Genomic DNA, 18782 nt, shown 5'->3' with positions numbered 1-18782 from the left:
GGGGGAGTCGATACCATAGACTGAGATTAATTTTGTATGGTGTATGGAATCGATTCCACAGCTGTTGAATCGATTCACAATCCCCAACGAAGGCGAAGAGTCGAATATCTTCGGGAGTCGACTCCGCAGCTCAGGTCTCGTTTTCTCGACGATACCTTGCAGCAGCACCAGGGCCACGGAGCTTTAGCATCACGCACGATGGAGGAAGCCATCAGCCTGAAGCCGTGGAGGAACCTCTGGAGGAACAGATCAGGACTCGCGGCTGTAATACTGTTATTAAGCCGAGCGGCTCGGGTAAGCGCGGATGACGGTGCGATGGAGGAGCTGGCCACGGAGAAGGAGGCAGAGGAAAGTCACCGCCAGGACAGCGTTAATTTACTCACGTTTATTTTGCTGCTGACGCTGACCATTTTGACTATATGGCTCTTCAAACACAGGCGAGTGCGTTTCCTGCACGAGACCGGCCTGGCTATGATCTACGGTAAGAATTTTGGCAATAACACACAGATGCACCGTTTAAAATGTTACTGTCATCATGCATTTAGCGGTCTCACATGAATGACGCTGACTAGCCTGCTAGCTGCTAATCCCAACATCAGCTCACATTCTGTTGAACACCAGATGACACTAAATGGCATTAATACCCACCATGTTCATGTTCAATGTTAAATATTTTACATTTAATTCTTGTCATTTTGTGTTTTCACAAAAGGATCAGAATCGTGTTAACTAATTTGTAGAACGTTCCGTTACATTGAAGGCAGCATGTAACGTTAAATTAGTTCACTAATGCTTCTCAGCGCGACATTTCAGCATCGCAGACTTTATATTTATTGCAGTTATTTTGTATAAAAAAGCCAACATTTCTATATTTTCATGGCGCAATCAACAGAACGGTTCTGCGCTAATAATCTTATGTTAATTTTAGACCGTGTTGAACATTGATGGTGCGTTCACGTGCTCCTGGAATTAATGGTACATCTGAGTTCAGAGGGCTGACAGAGTGAGTGCTGGATGTTTGTCATGGGAAATGTGACTCTGGAGTTTGGTGTGGTGGTGTTTAATGTGACTGGTTTTTAGTCTGGCGCGGTGGTGTTTAATTTGACTCTGTGGTGTTTAGTATGGCGCAGTAGTGTTTAATGTGACTTGTGTTTCGACTGAATCTCTGGTGGTTAGTCTGGCGCGGTGGTGTTTAATGTGACTCTGGCGTTTTGTATGATTCTGTAGTGTTTAATGTGACCTTGTGGTGTTTAGCCTGGCGTGGTGGTGTTTAATTTGACTCTGTGGTGTTTAGTCTAGTGTGGTGGTGTTTAATGTGACTGTGGTCTTTTGTCTGAGTCTGTGGTGTTTAATGTGGTTCTGTTTTTTTGTCTGAGTCTGTGGTGTTTAATGTGGTTCTGTTTTTTTGTCTGAGCCTGTAGTGTTTAATGTGGTTCTGTTTTTTTGTCTGAGCCTGTAGTGTTTAATGTGGTTCTGTTTTTTTGTCTGAGCCTGTAGTGTTTAATGTGGTTCTTTTTTTTGTCTGAGCCTGTAGTGTTTAATGTGGTTCTGTTTTTTTGTCTGAGTCTGTGGTGTTTAATGTGGTTCTGTTTTTTTGTCTGAGTCTGTGGTGTTTAATGTGGTTCTGTTTTTTTGTCTGAGTCTGTGGTGTTTAATGTGGTTCTGTTTTTTTGTCTGAGTCTGTGGTGTTTAATGTGGTTCTTTTTTTTTGTCTGAGCCTGTGGTGTTTAATGTGGTTCTTTTTTTTTGTCTGAGCCTGTGGTGTTTAATGTGGTTCTGTTTTTTTGTCTGAGCCTGTAGTGTTTAATGTGGTTCTGTTTTTTTGTCTGAGTCTGTGGTGTTTAATGTGGTTCTGTTTTTTTTGTCTGAGCCTGTAGTGTTTAATGTGGTTCTTTTTTTTTGTCTGAGTCTGTGGTGTTTAATGTGGTTCTGTTTTTTTGTCTGAGCCTGTAGTGTTTAATGTGGTTCTGTTTTTTTGTCTGAGTCTGTGGTGTTTAATGTGGTTCTGTTTTTTTTGTCTGAGCCTGTAGTGTTTAATGTGGTTCTTTTTTTTTGTCTGAGTCTGTGGTGTTTAATGTGGTTCTGTTTTTTTGTCTGAGTCTGTGGTGTTTAATGTGGTTCTGTTTTTTTGTCTGAGTCTGTGGTGTTTAATGTGGTTCTGTTTTTTTGTCTGAGTCTGTGGTGTTTAATGTGGTTCTGTTTTTTTGTCTGAGTCTGTGGTGTTTAATGTGGTTCTTTTTTTTTGTCTGAGTCTGTGGTGTTTAATGTGACTCTGTGGTGTTCAGTCTGGCGTGGTGGTGTTTAATGTGACTCTGGTCTTACTGTGGTATTTAATCTGTGGTGTTTAGTCTGACTGTGCTGTTATATTTGTTGTGTTCAGTCTGACTGTGTGGTGGTCAGTCTGACTCTGGTGTTTAGTCTGATGCTGTGGTGTTTATTCTAACTATGGTGTTCAGTATGACTCTGTGGTGTTCAGTATGACTCTGTGGTGTTCAGTATGACTCTGTGGTGTTCAGTATGACTCTGTGGTGTTTAGTCGGACTCTGTGGTGTTTAGTCGGACTCTGTGGTGTTCAGTCGGACTCTGGTGTTTAGTCTGACTTTTTGGTGTTTAGTCTTACTGTGCTATTTAATCAGTGGTGTTTAGTTTGACTTTGCTGTGTTGCATTTGTGGTGTTTAGTCTGATGCTGTAGTGTTTAGCCTAACTCCAGTGTTCAGTCTTACTGATGTATTTAATCTGTGGTTTTAGTCTGACTTTGCTGTTACATTTGTGGTGTTTAGTCTGACTCTGTGGTGTTTAGTCTGATGCTGTCGTGTTCAGTCTGACGCTGTGGTGTTTAATGTGACTATGTGGTGTTTAGTCTGACTCCATGGTGTATCATCTGGCTCTGGTGTTTGATCTGATGCTGTGGTGTTTAATGTGACTCTGTGGTGTTTAGTCTGAAAGGTTTCTTTCTTTTTCTTTCTTTCTTTCTTTCTTCCCTCCCTCCCTCCCTACGTCCTTCCTTCCGTCCTTCCTTCCTTCCTTCCTTCCTTCCTTCCTTCCTTCCTTCCTTTCTTCTTTTATTTCTTTCCTTTTTTCTTTCTATGTAATATGTCACAAAGCATCATGTCCTATAGTTTATTACTAGTTAATAACAGCACTGCTGAACTGATGATGGTTTATGTGGACGGTTATGGAGTTATATAAAAACTACATAAAGATCGGTGGCATGAAGACGCAGTGATGTTTTCTGTATCAATGCAGATTTTATCCTGATTCATCCAAAAAATACACATTTTTGCTTCACACAGCAGAAATGTGTGTGTGTGTGTGTGTCTATTCTGTGGCCTTCACGCATCATGTTTTCCTCCTGCAGTGGCCTGCGCTACAGCATTAAGCTGTATTAGCTGGACTGAAGCCACTGTGTGTGTGTGTGTGTGTTGGGGGGGGGTTCAAGGTCAGTGCTGTTGGCTCAGAGTGTGTTGTTGGGACTAACCCAATTATTAATAGCGCCCCATGCTGATTTACACCTGTGACCTCACAGCACACAACACATGCACTATTAACTTCCTGTAGTGTGTGTGTGTGTGTCTTTTCAGCTCACCATCATAAACTGTCTATAACCAAAAATGGACAAAAAGTTTCATATTTTGTACATGTTCTTATTTACTTAATAATAACTTAATAGTGTCTTATTACATAATAAACACACTAATCACTTGTTAAAAACAAAATAAACTACGGACCTGCTGAATTCTGGAAGCTGATTGGTCGGTGAGGTGTGTGTTATTTTCCTGTAACAGTACAAGGAGTTCCAGCCGTAACGTGAATGACTGGTTTATATTAATGCGTGTGTTTTAATACGTTCTCGTTTCTATAGCAACAGATCCTTCACGTCTAAGACTCTTAATAAACAGATTAAAAACAAATAAATGTATAAATGTTAATGTGGTGATGTTTTTTGTTATGTGACTATAATGGAAGGAGTCTCCAGTGTCAGCGCTCTGTAACAGTGATGTGTTTCTGGAAGTGAAAATTCATCAGGAGTTTATGCTGTTCTTGGGTGAAATGTGAAAGTGTGTGAGTGAAAGAGAGAATGAATGAGGGAGAGAGTGAGTGAAGGAGAGATCGAGTGAGTGAAGGAGAAAATGAGTGAGTGAATAAGTGAAGGAGAGAATGAATGAACGAAGGAGTGAGTGAGTGAAGGAGAAAGTGAGTTAGAGAGACAGTGAGTGAAGGAGAGAATGAAGGAGATAGAAGTGAGTGAGTGATTATTAATAAATGAAAGAGTGTAATTGTTGGAGAATTGATGTCACATGGCATGATGTCTGTTATTCCTTTCACAGTGAGCATCAGAAGTAGAGGCACTTTGGAGTATTTAACCTGTAGTGAGGGGTTTTTGTTTTTTCACTGGTATTTAATTCGAGATCGAGAGAGAGAGAGAGAGAGAGAGAGAGAGAGAGATGGTTGACCAGGTTGTATCTTGTGATGTTCTCAGGTTTGTTGGTGGGCGTGATCCTCCGCTATGGAATCCCCTCCACCAGTTACCACCATCAGACTCCGCCCAGCTGCTCCCTGAAGGAGGGGCCGGTCAGCACACTGCTGCTCAACATTAGCGGCAAGTTCTTCGAGTACACACTGAAGGGCGAGATCAACTCCCGAGAGATCCACAACGTGGAGCAGAACGACATGCTCCGGAAGGTGAGGTTCAGAAAAAGAAAGAAAGAAAGTAAAAATGAAGAAAAGTTTATCATGTGTCGCTAGTCAGAAGTGGTGACATCAGTACAAAAACATCTGCATTTAATTAACTTTTTTGGACTTAATGATTTCAGTACAAATCCTCAGTATATGAATATACATGAATATGTAAATGAGAAATGTCCTGCAGAAAACCTACGCTTCTAATCTAGCTCCCGTTCTTCATCCCTTATCATCATTTCCTCCTCCTTTAATCAGATGGTGGTCGGATTATCGACTCATTAAAACATGAAGAATGATTTTTGGAAGAAAAAATTCTTGAACTTTTATCAAAACTTTCTTCATCTACTTGATTTAGGTTCTTTGACCCAATGTTGAAAGATTAGCAAAGGCCTGCTAGGCTAGAAGATTTAGCTTTTTGAGAAACTTGTTTAAACTTTTTAAGCATAATCAGGTTAAAAGAGAAAATGAAAAGTGAGGTCAGTAACTAAAGTCTGGTTTTTCCCTCACATCATGAGGCCTGGGAATAAAAAACAGAATTAAACCAAGATTTCATTTCCAAACTTGACCTTTCCTCTTAGGAGAACAGGTGACATGTTTCTGATTCTCTTTCTTCACCTACACTTTCGCTCTGAAAAAAAAGAAAAGAAAATGTCAAAATCTTATAAATTTCATTCAGATTATTTTCTTGACAAGAAAAAACAAATCAGTGCCTGCAGACCTGCATGCTTTCACCCTAACTTCACTCTATCTATCTACATTATATTGCCAAAAGTATTCGCTCACCTGCCTTGACTCGCATATGAACTTAAGTGACATCCCATTCCTAATCCATAGGGTTCAATATGACGTCGGTCCACCCTTTGCAGCTATAACAGCTTCAACTCTTCTGGGAAGGCTGTCCACAAGGTTTAGGAGTGTGTTTATGGGAATTTTTGACCATTCTTCCAGAAGCTCATTTGTGAGGTCACACACTGATGTTGGACGAGAAGGCCTGGCTCTCAGTCTCCGCTCTAATTCATCCCAAAGGTGTTCTATCGGGTTGAGGTCAGGACTCTGTGCAGGCCAGTCAAGTTCATCCACACCAGACTCTGTCATCCATGTCTTTATGGACCTTGCTTTGGTCACTGGTGCACAGTCATGTTGGAAGAGGAAGGGGCCAGCTCCAAACTGTTCCCACAAAGTTGGGAGCATGGAATTGTCCAAAATGTCTTGGTATGCTGAAGCATTCAGAGTTCCTTTCACTGGAACTAAGGGGCCAAGCCCAGCTCCTGAAAAACAACCCCACACCATAATCCCCCCTCCACCAAACTTTACACTTGGCACAATGCAGTCAGACAAGTACCGTTCTCCTGGCAACCGCCAAACCCAGACTCGTCCATCAGATTGCCAGATGGAGAAGCACGATTCGTCACTCCAGAGAACGCGTCTCCACTGCTCTAGAGTCCAGTGGCGGCGTGCTTTACACCACTGCATCCGACGCTTTGCATTGCACTTGGTGATGTATGGCTTGGATGCAGCTGCTCGGCCATGGAAACCCATTCCATGAAGCTCTCTGCGCACTGTTCTTGAACTAATCTGAAGGCCACATGAAGTTTGGAGGTCTGTAGCGATTGACTCTGCAGAAAGTTGGCGATCTCTTCGCACTATGGACCTCAGCATCCGCTGACCCCGCTCCGTCAGTTTACGTGGCCTACCACTTGGTGGCTGAGTTGCTGTCGTTCCCAAACACTTCCACGTTCTTATAATACAGCTGACAGTTGACTGTGGAATATTTAGGAGCGAGGAAATTTCACGACTGGATTTGTTGCACAGGTGGCATCCTATCACAGTTCCACGCTGGAATTCACTGAGCTCCTGAGAGCGACCCATTCTTTCACAAATGTTTGTAAAAACAGTCTGCATGCCTAGGTGCTTGATTTTATACACCTGTGGCCATGGAAGTGATTGGAACACCTGATTCTGATTATTTGGATGGGTGAGCGAATACTTTTGGCAATATAGTCTATCTATCTATCCAATTCGAACAAACCACCAAAACCAGTTATCGTCATTTTTTGTTGTAGCAAGTGGAGTAACAAAATCAAAACCGCTAACAGTATATTTAATGATGGTATTATGTGATCTGGTACACACCTGTCAGCCAATCAGAATGGAGTGTTTATGTCGATGACGTATATATAAGCGTACATGACATATGTTGTGTGTGTGTCTTGTTTGCTGTGACAGGTGACCTTTGACCCAGAAGTGTTCTTCAACATCCTCCTACCTCCGATCATATTCCATGCGGGATACAGCCTGAAAAAGGTGAGTGTCGGAGTGGCGGCAGGACGCTCAGGTCAAGTCCGTGTGAAAGATCTCGCGGTTCACGCTTTCACTTCGACTTCCACACCTGACGCTGGTTTATTTTTTTGCATGATGAGGCATGCCGTGTGTTTGGATTAGTGATGGTGCTGATATACAGGAAGCTCAGTCCTTTCACTTCCTTTTATTCAGTCTCTCATGCTGTGTTGCCAAGAGATACAGAGAGAGAGAGTGAGAGAGAGATATACAGACAGATACAGAGAGAGAAAGAGAATGAGATATACAGACAGATACAGAGAGTGAGAGAGAGTGAGAGAGAGTGAGATATACAGACAGATACAGAGAGAGAAAGAGAATGAGATATACAGACAGATACAGAGAGTGAGAGAGAGTGAGAGAATGAGATATACAGACAGATACAGAGAGTGAGAGAGAGTGAGATACACAGACAGATACAGAGAGAGAGAGAGAATGAGATATACAGACAGATACAGAGAATGAGATATACAGACAGATACAGAGAGTGAGATACACAGACAGATACAGAGAGAGAGAGAGAATGAGATATACAGACAGATACAGAGAGTGAGAGAGAGTGAGATACACAGACAGATACAGAGAGAGAGAGAGAATGAGATATACAGACAGATACAGAGAGTGAGAGAGAGAGATACAGAGTGAGAGAGAGATATACAGACAGATACAGAGAGAGAGAGAGAATGAGATATACAGACAGATACAGAGAGTGAGAGAGAGAGATACAGAGTGAGAGAGATATACAGACAGATACAGAGAGAGAGAGAGAATGAGATATACAGACAGATACAGAGAGTGAGAGAGAGAGATACAGAGTGAGAGAGATATACAGACAGATACAGAGAGAGAGAGAGAATGAGATATACAGACAGATACAGAGAGAGAGAGAGAATGAGATATACAGACAGATACAGAGAGAGAGAGAGAATGAGATATACAGACAGATACAGAGAGAGAGAGAATGAGATACACAGACAGATACAGAGAGTGAGAGAGAGTGAGATACACAGACAGATACAGAGAGTGAGAGAGAGTGAGAGAGAGTGAGATATACAGACAGATACAGAGAGTGAGAGAGAGAATGAGATATACAGACAGATACAGAGAGTGAGAGAGAGTGAGATATACAGACAGATACAGAGAGAGAGAGAGAATGAGATATACAGACAGATACAGAGAGTGAGAGAGAGTGATACAGAGTGAGAGAGAGATATACAGACAGATACAGAGAGAGAGAGAGAGAATGAGATATACAGACAGATACAGAGAGAGAGAGAGAATGAGATATACAGACAGATACAGAGAGAGAGAGAGAATGAGATATACAGACAGATACAGAGAGTGAGAGAGAATGAGATACACAGACAGATACAGAGAGTGAGAGAGAGTGAGATACAGACAGATACAGAGAGTGAGATACAGAGAGTGAGAGAGAGTGAGATACACAGACAGATACAGAGAGTGAGAGAGAATGAGATATACAGACAGATACAGAGAGTGAGAGAGAGTGAGATACACAGACAGATACAGAGAGAGAAAGAGAATGAGATACACAGACAGATACAGAGAGTGAGAGAGAATGAGATACACAGACAGATACAGAGAGTGAGAGAGAATGAGATACACAGACAGATACAGAGAGTGAGAGAGAGTGAGATACACAGACAGATACAGAGAGAGAAAGAGAATGAGATATACAGAGAGTGAGAGAGAATGAGATATACAGACAGATACAGAGAGTGAGAGAGAATGAGATACACAGACAGATACAGAGAGTGAGAGAGAGTGAGATACACAGACAGATACAGAGAGTGAGAGAGAGTGAGATACACAGACAGATACAGAGAGTGAGAGAGAATGAGATACACAGACAGATACAGAGAGTGAGAGAGAGTGAGATACACAGACAGATACAGAGAGAGAAAGAGAATGAGATATACAGACAGATACAGAGAGTGAGAGAGAATGAGATACACAGACAGATACAGAGAGTGAGAGAGAGTGAGATACACAGACAGATACAGAGAGTGAGAGAGAGAGATACAGAGAGAGAGTGAGATACACAGACAGATACAGAGAGTGAGAGAGAGAGATACAGAGTGAGAGAGAGATATACAGACAGATACAGAGAGTGAGAGAGAGAGATACAGAGTGAGAGAGAGATATACAGACAGATACAGAGAGTGAGAGAGAGAGATACAGAGTGAGAGAGAGATATACAGACAGATACAGAGAGTGAGAGAGAGTGAGATACACAGACAGATACAGAGAGAGAGAGAGAATGAGATATACAGACAGATACAGAGAGTGAGAGAGAGAGATACAGAGTGAGAGAGAGATATACAGAGAGAGAGAGTGAGATACACAGACAGATACAGAGAGTGAGAGAGAGATGCACAGAGAGATACAGAGAGTGAGAGAGAGATGCACATAGAGAGAGAGAGACAGATTCAAGAAGCTTTATTGTCATTTCCCCCACATATATCTGACGCAGTACAGAGTGAAATGAAACAGCGTCTCTCCAGGACCTGGTGCTACAGAAACATACAACATAAAGATCAACCATAAAAAACAACACAGAGCTAGGACAGGAGTTTGTCTTAGCCACATAAAGTGCAGAGTGTGCAGCTGGGTGCAAACAGAGCAACGACAAGACAGTGCAAAAAAGCAATAAGTACAAAAAAGACAACACAAAAACACAGGACACTTAGAGCCAAAAGAAAGAAAAAGAACATGTGCAGTGAAATGGAAATGAAATAAAATGAGATGTACAACTTTGAGAAACTGTAGAAAAAAACATACAACTATATATATATAGATGGATAGATAGATAGATAGATAGATAGATAGATAGATAGATAGAGAGAGAGAGAGAGAGAGAGAGAGAGAGCGCGCGGCCTGACAACATGTATTGTGCAGAAATACAGTAGCAGCAGATTGAGGCAGTGCAAAATAGAAATGAACATATAGATATAGCAGCAGATGAAATAAACACAAGAGTTGAGGTAGTGCAATAAGTAATGAACGATAGAAATAGAGAGTGAGAGAGAGAGACAGAGAGTGAGAGAGAGAGGCGCTCAAGTGGCAAAAATACACACACAAAAAAAAAATTCACACAAATTCTGCTTTTAGTCACCTGAAGAAAATTGTCTATTTCCTTTTTTTATTTTTACGTTAAAGTTGTCAGATTCTTTCTTTCTTTTTTACTCCAGGTATTCCTACACATGGACATGATGTAGTTTTGAACAAAAGCGTTTTAATAAGTAAAAATTCATACAATTAATTCTAAGGAATAAAAAGTTTTGGGTTTGAGTTAGGGATAGGGTTGAAAAGGGGCGGGGTTACTGTCAAATAGCAGTTTCTCAGGAACATAAAGTCTTTTTTTTTTTTTTACTGAATTACTGCAAAAACATGGTGGCTTTCAGCCAATCAGGTTTCAGCACACAGCTAGCTTTGTGCTATCAAGCATGACGTGCGTCCGTTTGGGGTCCGGTTATTGGTTCGGTTGTCGTATCTTCTCAGAGAGGAAGCTGCTTGCGAGGCTTTATATTATTCCACAAGATGCTGAAGTCAGTGACCTCAAAGTGCTGAGTAAGCAGAGAGAGAGGAAGAGAGTGAGTGTTTTTCAGCCGGCCGTGAAGGACAGAGGGCGCGAGTATGAGAGGCCGGTGTCATGTCCTGACCTCTGATTCTTACACTTTCTATCAGCAGTCTGAGTTTTTACTGAGCCACTTCCTGAAGTGAGAAAAGACAGAACTGAGATCAGATCAGCACTCCCTGTGTCTCGCTGAGAGGAAGCAGTGAATCTCTGTGTGTGTGTGTGTGTGTTTGTGTGTGTGTGTGTGTGTGTGTGTGTGTGTGTGTGTGTGTGTGTGTGTGTGTGTGGGGCTTGGTCTCGGTATATTTGGGGATTTCTTTTGTGAGATTCCCCGGAGTTTCTGTTAATGCTGAAGAGGGAAATTTGATATAGCTTGCTTTATTTATTTATTTATTTATTTGTAAATATATATATATATATATATATATATATATATATATATATATATATATATATATATATATATATATATATAATATAATTTGCAATCAGAGTGCCAGAAAAATTGAAAGTATATTTTATTTATTTAGATTATTGATTTTTTTTTTTTTTACATTTTATTTATTATATAATTATAAAGAATATACGTTAAAATAAAAATAAACAAATTGAGTATAAATTGGCTTTGGTAACGACTAACAGCGTGTTGTGATCGCTATCCATAGCATTTATTTATTTATTTATTAGCTCCATGATCATCTAAAGTTTCGGGTTTTGAAACAATATAAAATGTTCTTTTTATTTATTAAATATAATAACATATAACAAGTAAAAGCAGTTAAAAGAAATAACTATTTTGGATTTTGAAATACAATAAATATCAAATGTTTAATTATTTTTTATGAAAATTATAAAATAAAAAATATTTTGATTATTTATGACATTTCTGTTTATTTACAAAATTTCGTTTTGTTTTCATACTAAATAAATAAAATAATTTTGACTCTGGGTTTCACAGATTTAGGTTTTAAAAATAAATCTGTTTATTCATTAAATGTTGTTTGTTTATTTTTCTTTTCTTTCTTTTTTTCCCCTTTTTTCACTAGTATGTATGATAAAAAAAAGAGTTAAAAAAAAGTTAAAATGAGGAGTATTAGATTAATATTTTAAAAAAGATGATTAATAAGAAAAGTTTTATTTATATTTATTTTTTTATTAAACTTTTTTTCCTACCACATTTTTTAATGTTTAAAAGAAATAACAAATTCAAATAAATTTTTCTTATTTTGTTTTAATATTTAAGCTATTCTGTTGAGCTTTGCATTGTGATTTATTAAATTAAATAATTTATTAATTTGTTTGTTTGTTTAAAGAGTAGTATATATCAGTATCAGTATTTCACTGATCCGCGTGTTATTTTCTCCAGAGACATTTCTTCAGGAACCTGGGCTCCATCATCACCTACGCCTTCCTGGGAACCGCCATCTCCTGCTTCGTCATCGGGTAAACCAGCTATCTCAATCCACAGAGTCTCCAGACAAACCAAACTCCTCATTAACTCATGGTCATTGTACTGTGTGTGTGTGTGTGTGTGTGTGTGTCAGGAATCTGATGTATGGAGTGGTGAAGCTGATGCAGGTTGTTGGACAGCTGACCGATAAATTCTACTACACTGACTGTCTGTTCTTCGGAGCCATCATCTCCGCTACAGACCCCGGTAACGTCCTGTCTCTCTTTGTCTCACTCTCTCTCTTTTATTTGTATGTCTCTCTTTGTCTTTCTTTCTCTATTTTATTTGTGTGTCCCTGTCTGTCTTTGTCTTTCTCTCTTTGTCTCTCTTTTATTTGTCTTTCTATCTCATTTCTCATTTCTCTCTTTCTTTTTCTGTCTCTCATTTCTCATTTCTCTCCTCTCTCTCTCTCTCTCTCTCTCTCTCTCTTTCTCTCTCTCACTTCTCTCTCTCATTTCTCTGTCTCTCTCTCTCTAATAAATAGCATATTTGTGTGGGTGGGACTTATTATATTCATGTTACTCTGATTCTGATTGGCTGATGAGCAACATGTTCACTCTGACCTTTGCTGCTCTTCAGTAGGAGTTGGTCAGTGATTTCTGATGGTCTTTAAATCCGGGAATTAAACCGCCGTACTCGTTAAACCTTTAAATCTACGTTTCTATTCAGAGTAAATGAATAATGTACATGATTAATATGAAGAAAGTTATCCTAGATTTCATATGCATTATTTATGCTGTGTGTGTGTGTAGTGACTGTGTTGGCTATCTTCAATGAGCTCCATGCTGATGTGGATCTTTACGCCCTGCTGTTCGGCGAGAGCGTTATGAACGACGCCGTGGCCATTGTCCTGTCATCGTACGTCCTAAACACACACACACACATACACACACTGTGTTCTTATTTTAAAATAATAATAATAAAATAATAATTAAAAGTCATCTTTAATGAACACAAGAAGGTCATCATCTTCATCATTTGTATCATCATCACAATGAATAATAGATTAGCCAGCTAAATAATTGAGGTTAGTGTATGTGAGTCTCACACATTAATAAAAACAAAGAAACAAACCTATAAAAATTAATATAAATATAAATTGATCGTTTCTCTCTTTTTTGCTGATTTATAACATTTTTGGAATATTAGGTATTTTGTGTTTGTGTGTTTATTTATTTATTTATTTAAAAAACACAATTACAACTGCAAACATGTCATAATTATTTAATCCTAAAATTTATTCTCTTTATTGTAATTGCCAATCATAAATTATTTAACGATTCATTTAGTATAGCTTAAAAAGGACAAAATATTACAAAATATTGACAAATCTACAGATTTTAATGATTATGAGCCAAGCAAGGATGAGGCAGCAGAGTTTTAAAAAAAAAAGTAAAAAAATAAATAAATTAATTAAAATAAAAAAATAAATAAAATCAAGTAATGAATATGAAGTGTGCAGTGATGTTTTTCTGGTCCTCTGGCGCCATCTTCTGGTCAGAATAACATTTCTATTCTATTTATTTTCGTTTCATTTCAATAATAGTTTAATGGGACGAATGTTGGACATCACGTGACCACAGTGTTTTTACTGATCCCTTCTTGACCAGAGTCCTTTGTTTGTCCATACAAGTAATTAATATAAATATGCTACAGGTTAAATTATTTGCATAAACGCTCGTGATTGGCCGCAGGTCTGAATCCGCCACATGAACACTGCTGTAGGTCACTTATATTAGCCCTTCATTTACTGTATATTTGTTTCTCTTGCTTAAAGCGGCAGTTTGTAACATTTTAAAAATCTCTAATAAATGTATAGTTTCAGATACACCTCTTTAAACCGTGCAGGACAAAATGACCATGCTGGTTTCTTCATTCCAAGCTGCCGTTTTAGATTTTTTCTGGGCCAGAAAATTTTAAGCTCAGTCTTAGTTGAATACAGATTGCTCAGCTTTAGTCATTTTGTTAGGCATGTGCAGTCAGGGGTACAGGTTACAGACTGATGCTTTAAATGCATCCTTAAACACAGTTCTTTGTATATTAATTTTTATTGCAATTGTTTTTTCATGATACAATGTATTGTTGATGATGATGATTGTTTTTTAAAAAGATCTATCGTGGCCTACCAGCCCAGCGGCGCAAACACACACACGTTCGACGCCTCGGCCTTCTTTAAATCCGTCGGCATTTTCATCGGGATCTTCAGCGGCTCCTTTGCCATGGGCGCAGTCACAGGAGTGGTCACCGCCCTCATATCCTTTCAGACGCTCACTCCGCGGATCAGAAACCTGACGTGTGTGATGAGAGCTGAGGAAAAGCTAAAGTGATCAGTTGTGAATGTGTTATGAATGGACGCTTTAAATCTGGTTAAATAAATTAAAACGTAAAGAAAAAGTCTACAGAAAATTGGCAAAAAATATCAGTTGATTATAGAAATATAAAATAAATATACAGAAAATGGGAAAATTAATTATTTAAAAAAAATTATTCGTTTTTATTTTATTAATTAAATTAATTAGATAATTACATTAATTAAATATACAGAAATAGTACAAAAATTATTATTTAAAAAGTAAATATAAATATACAGAAACTAGGTGCATGAGTTAATGAATATTGAAGAATAAGTAAAATACATAAATAAACGTGTAGTGACTGAGATTTTACTGAATTAAAAAATATATATAAAAAATATACCGAAACAGGAAAAAGTGTAAACATAAATAAATAAAGACATTTGATTCCAGTTATCTCACAGTGCTGCTGAATTCTGGATTCTGATTGGTCAGAAAGTGTTGATTAATTTTCCCTAATCGCAACTGTGACTGTGACGCAGGTTTATATTAAGGTGCTCGTTATGAGACATTATCGTTTCTGTAGCAACGGCATGTTCATGTGGAATAAAAAGCTTGTGTGTGTTGGTTGATACGACATGTCGAGCTCCTGAGAGAGAATAAAGAGGGAGCGTTTAAAGCTGCTATAACATAAGCGAGAGCAGGAACTTCCACAACTTCTCGCGAACGTTCCACAGCAGTTATTGTAACTATAACGGGATAAATAGTGCATAATTTTTGTTCTTTAACGAATAATTGATTGTAATTGTCGTAGTAAAAGACGTGGGGTTGTGCTGCTGTAGGATAATAATCAGTTAGAGGACAGTGTTTGTGTGTGTGTGTGTGTGTGTGTGTGTGTGTGTGTGTGTGTGTGTGTGTGTGTGTGGGTCTGTTTAAAGCTTTAACTCAATGTTCACGTCACCAAGTTCACCAAGCTGCACTGTTTCCCTCTGCTGGAGACGGCGCTCTTCTTCCTCATGTCCTGGAGCACCTTCCTGCTGGCCGAGGCGTGTGGCTTCACAGGTGTGTGTGTGTGCCTGTTTTCTCATGCCTGAAGAGACTTTGTAAGGATTTGTGTTGTCTTTAAGCTCGTCTTGACGTGTAGTTAGAAAAAGCACTTGGTGGTCTGAGAGGGGGAATCCCAGATCGGATCATGGGCGGAATTCCCCGGATTAGACTGATCACAGACTCGCTGTGTGTTTTCTGCAGGTGTTGTAGCCGTGTTGTTCTGTGGGATCACGCAGGCTCACTACACCTACAACAATCTGTCAGAGGAGTCGACTAAACGCACCAAACAGGTACACTGCACTTCTTCTATCTCTCTCTTTATTCTTTTCTTAGAGAGATTAGATTTTCAATTAATGTGACTGTACAGTGTTTGTGTGTGTGTATGAGAGAGAGAGAGAGAGTTTGGCATCACATCTTACTACTGAATCAGAAGGGCATTTAAAAAATGACAGACGTTTGTCTTAAAATGCTTAGAGTTAGAGTGCATACATTGAAACGAAACAAATCCCTATGATGGTGTGCACACTATGTAATGAGCAAGGTGCCATTTTGGATCAATCATCATGAAGACAATTACACTTTAATATCATGGTGATTGTTTTGTTTGACCAATCAGCAGCCTGCTCTGTTCTAAACCCCGCCCACACGTCTTAAGTTCAGCGTGTGAGTGGGTTAAGAGTGAGTGTAGTGTTGACAGCAGCAGCCAGGGGGCAGTGTTGAGCTGCTTTCAGGCTAGTTAGCTGTATTTAAGTCATTTTCACATGGTCAGTCAGCTGTCAAAGCATCTACAGACAGCTGAAGTGGACAGAGAGAGGAAGTCAGAGTGAAACAGAGGAAGTGAAATAGTCTGAATTTAACCCAGTACATCTGGAACAGCTGGCAGCAGCAATTTCAGGTTCTGTCTACTGTTTTTTGTGGGTTTTTTGCCAGCTTTGAAAAAATCTGCTAAAAGAAGAAACTCCAGGCTGAAAAGCTGAGGCTGTAATTTTCCTTTAAGAAACCTCTTAGGTTACAAAGGGCGCTAAACATCACACGCTGCTGCTTTAAGAAAGCTCTCAGGAGGCAGAGGGCACTATACATCACACGCTACTCCTTTAAGTAACCGCTTGGGTCACAAAGGGAGCTCAAACCTCACACACTGCTGCTTTAAAAAACCTCTCAGGAGGTAGAGGGCGCTGAACATCACACTCCACTGCTTTATGAAACTTTACCAGTGGAGGAGGCCACTAAACATCACACACCACTGCTTAAAGTAACTGTCCAGATGGGACAGGGCGCTAAACATTGCATACTGCTGCTTTAAAAAATTGTCCAGTTGGAAGAGGGCGCTAAACATCATATCACATTGATCATTAATTATCATCACGTCTTCCTTTCAGCTGTTCGAGGTGCTGCACTTCCTGGCGGAGAACTTCATCTTCTCCTACATGGGTCTGGCTCTGTTCACGTTCCAGAACCATGTCTTCAGCCCCATCTTCATCGTGGGAGCGTTCGTATCCAAGAATAATCCTAAAACTCATGATGAGAGGAATAATAATAATAATAAGGATATAGACAAGAGGGCACTAAACATTGCATACCACTGCTTTAAGTAAATGTCCCGGTGGGAGATGGCACTAAACATTGCATACCGCTGCTTTAAGTAAATGTACCGGTGGGAGATGGCGCTAAACTTTGCATACCGCTGCTTTAAGTAAACGTCCTGGTGGGAGAGGGCGCTAAACTTTGCATACCGCTGCTTTAAGTAACTGTCCTGGTGGGATAGGGGCCCTGACATCACACACTGCTCTGCTCAGTGTCATACACTACTGCTTTAAAAACTCTCTCAGGTGGGAGATGGCATGAAATATCACACACTGCTGGTTTAAGAAGCTTTTTTGGCAGACAAGGGCACTAAAAATCACACACAGCTTATTTGAGAACCCTTTCAAGGAATCAGAGGGCGCTAAACATCACACACTGCTGCTTTAAATACCCTCTCAGGTGCCAGGAGGCATGAAATATCACACACTGCTACTTTAAAAAGCTTCTTGGGTAGACCTGGGCACTAAACATCACATACAGCTCCTTTAAGGACCCTCTTAGGCAGCAGATGGTGTTGAACATCACACTTTAAACTTCTCAGGTGGGAGGGGGCGCTAAACATCACACTGCTGCTTTAAGAGAACTCTCAGGCATCAGAGGCATTATAAGCACCTCTTAGTCAACAAAAGTTGCCTGACATTATACACTGCTGCTTTAACACTAAGAACTCCACACAGCTCCTAAAGCTTAAAGGTCATGTTTGTTGATGCAATGTTTTTTTCTTTAACTCCGCCCCGTGGTCAGATCGCTATTTTTATCGGTCGAGCCTCGAACATCTACCCCCTGTCCTTCCTGCTGAACCTTGGACGCAGACACAAAATCGGAGCCAACTTCCAGCACATGATGATGTTCGCAGGTATCGTCTTATCTTTCCTCAAGGACTGCCAAACTGTGTGTGTATATGTGTGTGTGTGTGTGTGTGTGTGTGTATGTGTGCCCTCTAAAGAGAACAATGGTAGAACTAATATTTAATAATAATAATTACAATAATAATACTAATAATAAATGTAACAGATGCAGCTTGTGAGTAAACTCCAGCGTGTGTGTGTGTTGCAGGACTGCGAGGAGCGATGGCATTTGCGCTGGCGATCCGCGACACGGCGACATACGCGAGGCAGACGATGTTCACCACCACGCTCCTCATCGTCTTCTTCACCGTCTGGGTGTTTGGCGGAGGAACCACCCCCATGCTGTCCTGGCTGCACATCAGGTCAGACTCTTCCCGGACATAATGGTTGCCATGGCGACAGATTGTATGCTAAATTTGGGGATGAAAGCGGTTCTGCTGGCGGTGCCTTTAAATCCAGTCGGTTTTTGGAAAAGTGTAGAAAATGTTCCGGATACGGAACAGGGAAGTTTAACTGGTTTGTGTGTGTGGTTTTTTTTAACGAGGTTCTCTGGTCAGTCACGCCGAGCTGGCCATGGGGTCATGTGACAAGTCAAGGGACGCTTGATTTTTTTGACACGTCGTTTTGTAGTCATGTCGGTCTGTCGCTTCACACCAATCTTTCCTACTGGGAAGTCGTAATTTTCCATTTTCCGTCTGTGGAAACAGAATTCTGTGCTCAGGTTCTCAAGGCGGCCAGCAGGGGGTGCAGAAGACACGCTGTACGACCCCTGTGTGACCCCTGTCTGGTTTCCATGGTGATTGGGGAAGAGTTTATGAGCCAGAGAGACTGTGTGTGTGTGTTAGAGAGTTATTATTATTAATGAGTATGTGTCCTCAGATTTTCAGATTTATTGTATGATCTCTGTGAGAACGATGAGAGTGTAGACAGTACAGTCTGT

General features: G+C 40.0%; 1 protein-coding gene across 4 annotated transcripts in view; it reads left to right on the top strand.

Annotated features, from left to right (window-relative positions):
• Positions 1 to 18782, top strand: part of slc9a7 (solute carrier family 9 member 7) — a 53838-nt gene continuing 35056 nt past the window's right edge. The window contains exons 1-12 of one of the 4 annotated variants that reach the window (XM_058402362.1): positions 1 to 481; positions 4482 to 4684; positions 6911 to 6988; positions 11986 to 12062; positions 12164 to 12276; positions 12822 to 12927; positions 14180 to 14321; positions 15320 to 15425; positions 15612 to 15700; positions 16790 to 16903; positions 17739 to 17850; positions 18051 to 18204. In XM_058402362.1, the coding sequence (XP_058258345.1) occupies positions 37 to 481; positions 4482 to 4684; positions 6911 to 6988; positions 11986 to 12062; positions 12164 to 12276; positions 12822 to 12927; positions 14180 to 14321; positions 15320 to 15425; positions 15612 to 15700; positions 16790 to 16903; positions 17739 to 17850; positions 18051 to 18204 (1739 nt within the window). In that variant the 5' untranslated portion in view covers positions 1 to 36. The remainder of the gene's footprint in view (positions 482 to 4481; positions 4685 to 6910; positions 6989 to 11985; positions 12063 to 12163; positions 12277 to 12821; positions 12928 to 14179; positions 14322 to 15319; positions 15426 to 15611; positions 15701 to 16789; positions 16904 to 17738; positions 17851 to 18050; positions 18205 to 18782) is intronic. The other 3 variants (XM_058402364.1, XM_058402363.1, XM_058402365.1) reach the window with 3 other exon arrangements.

Source organism: Hemibagrus wyckioides, linkage group LG11, assembly GCF_019097595.1.
Source record: "Hemibagrus wyckioides isolate EC202008001 linkage group LG11, SWU_Hwy_1.0, whole genome shotgun sequence".
NCBI classification, from domain to species: Eukaryota; Metazoa; Chordata; class Actinopteri; order Siluriformes; family Bagridae; genus Hemibagrus; species Hemibagrus wyckioides.
Note: the sequence above shows the minus strand (reverse complement) of the source record. Positions and strands in the feature narration are given on the sequence as shown.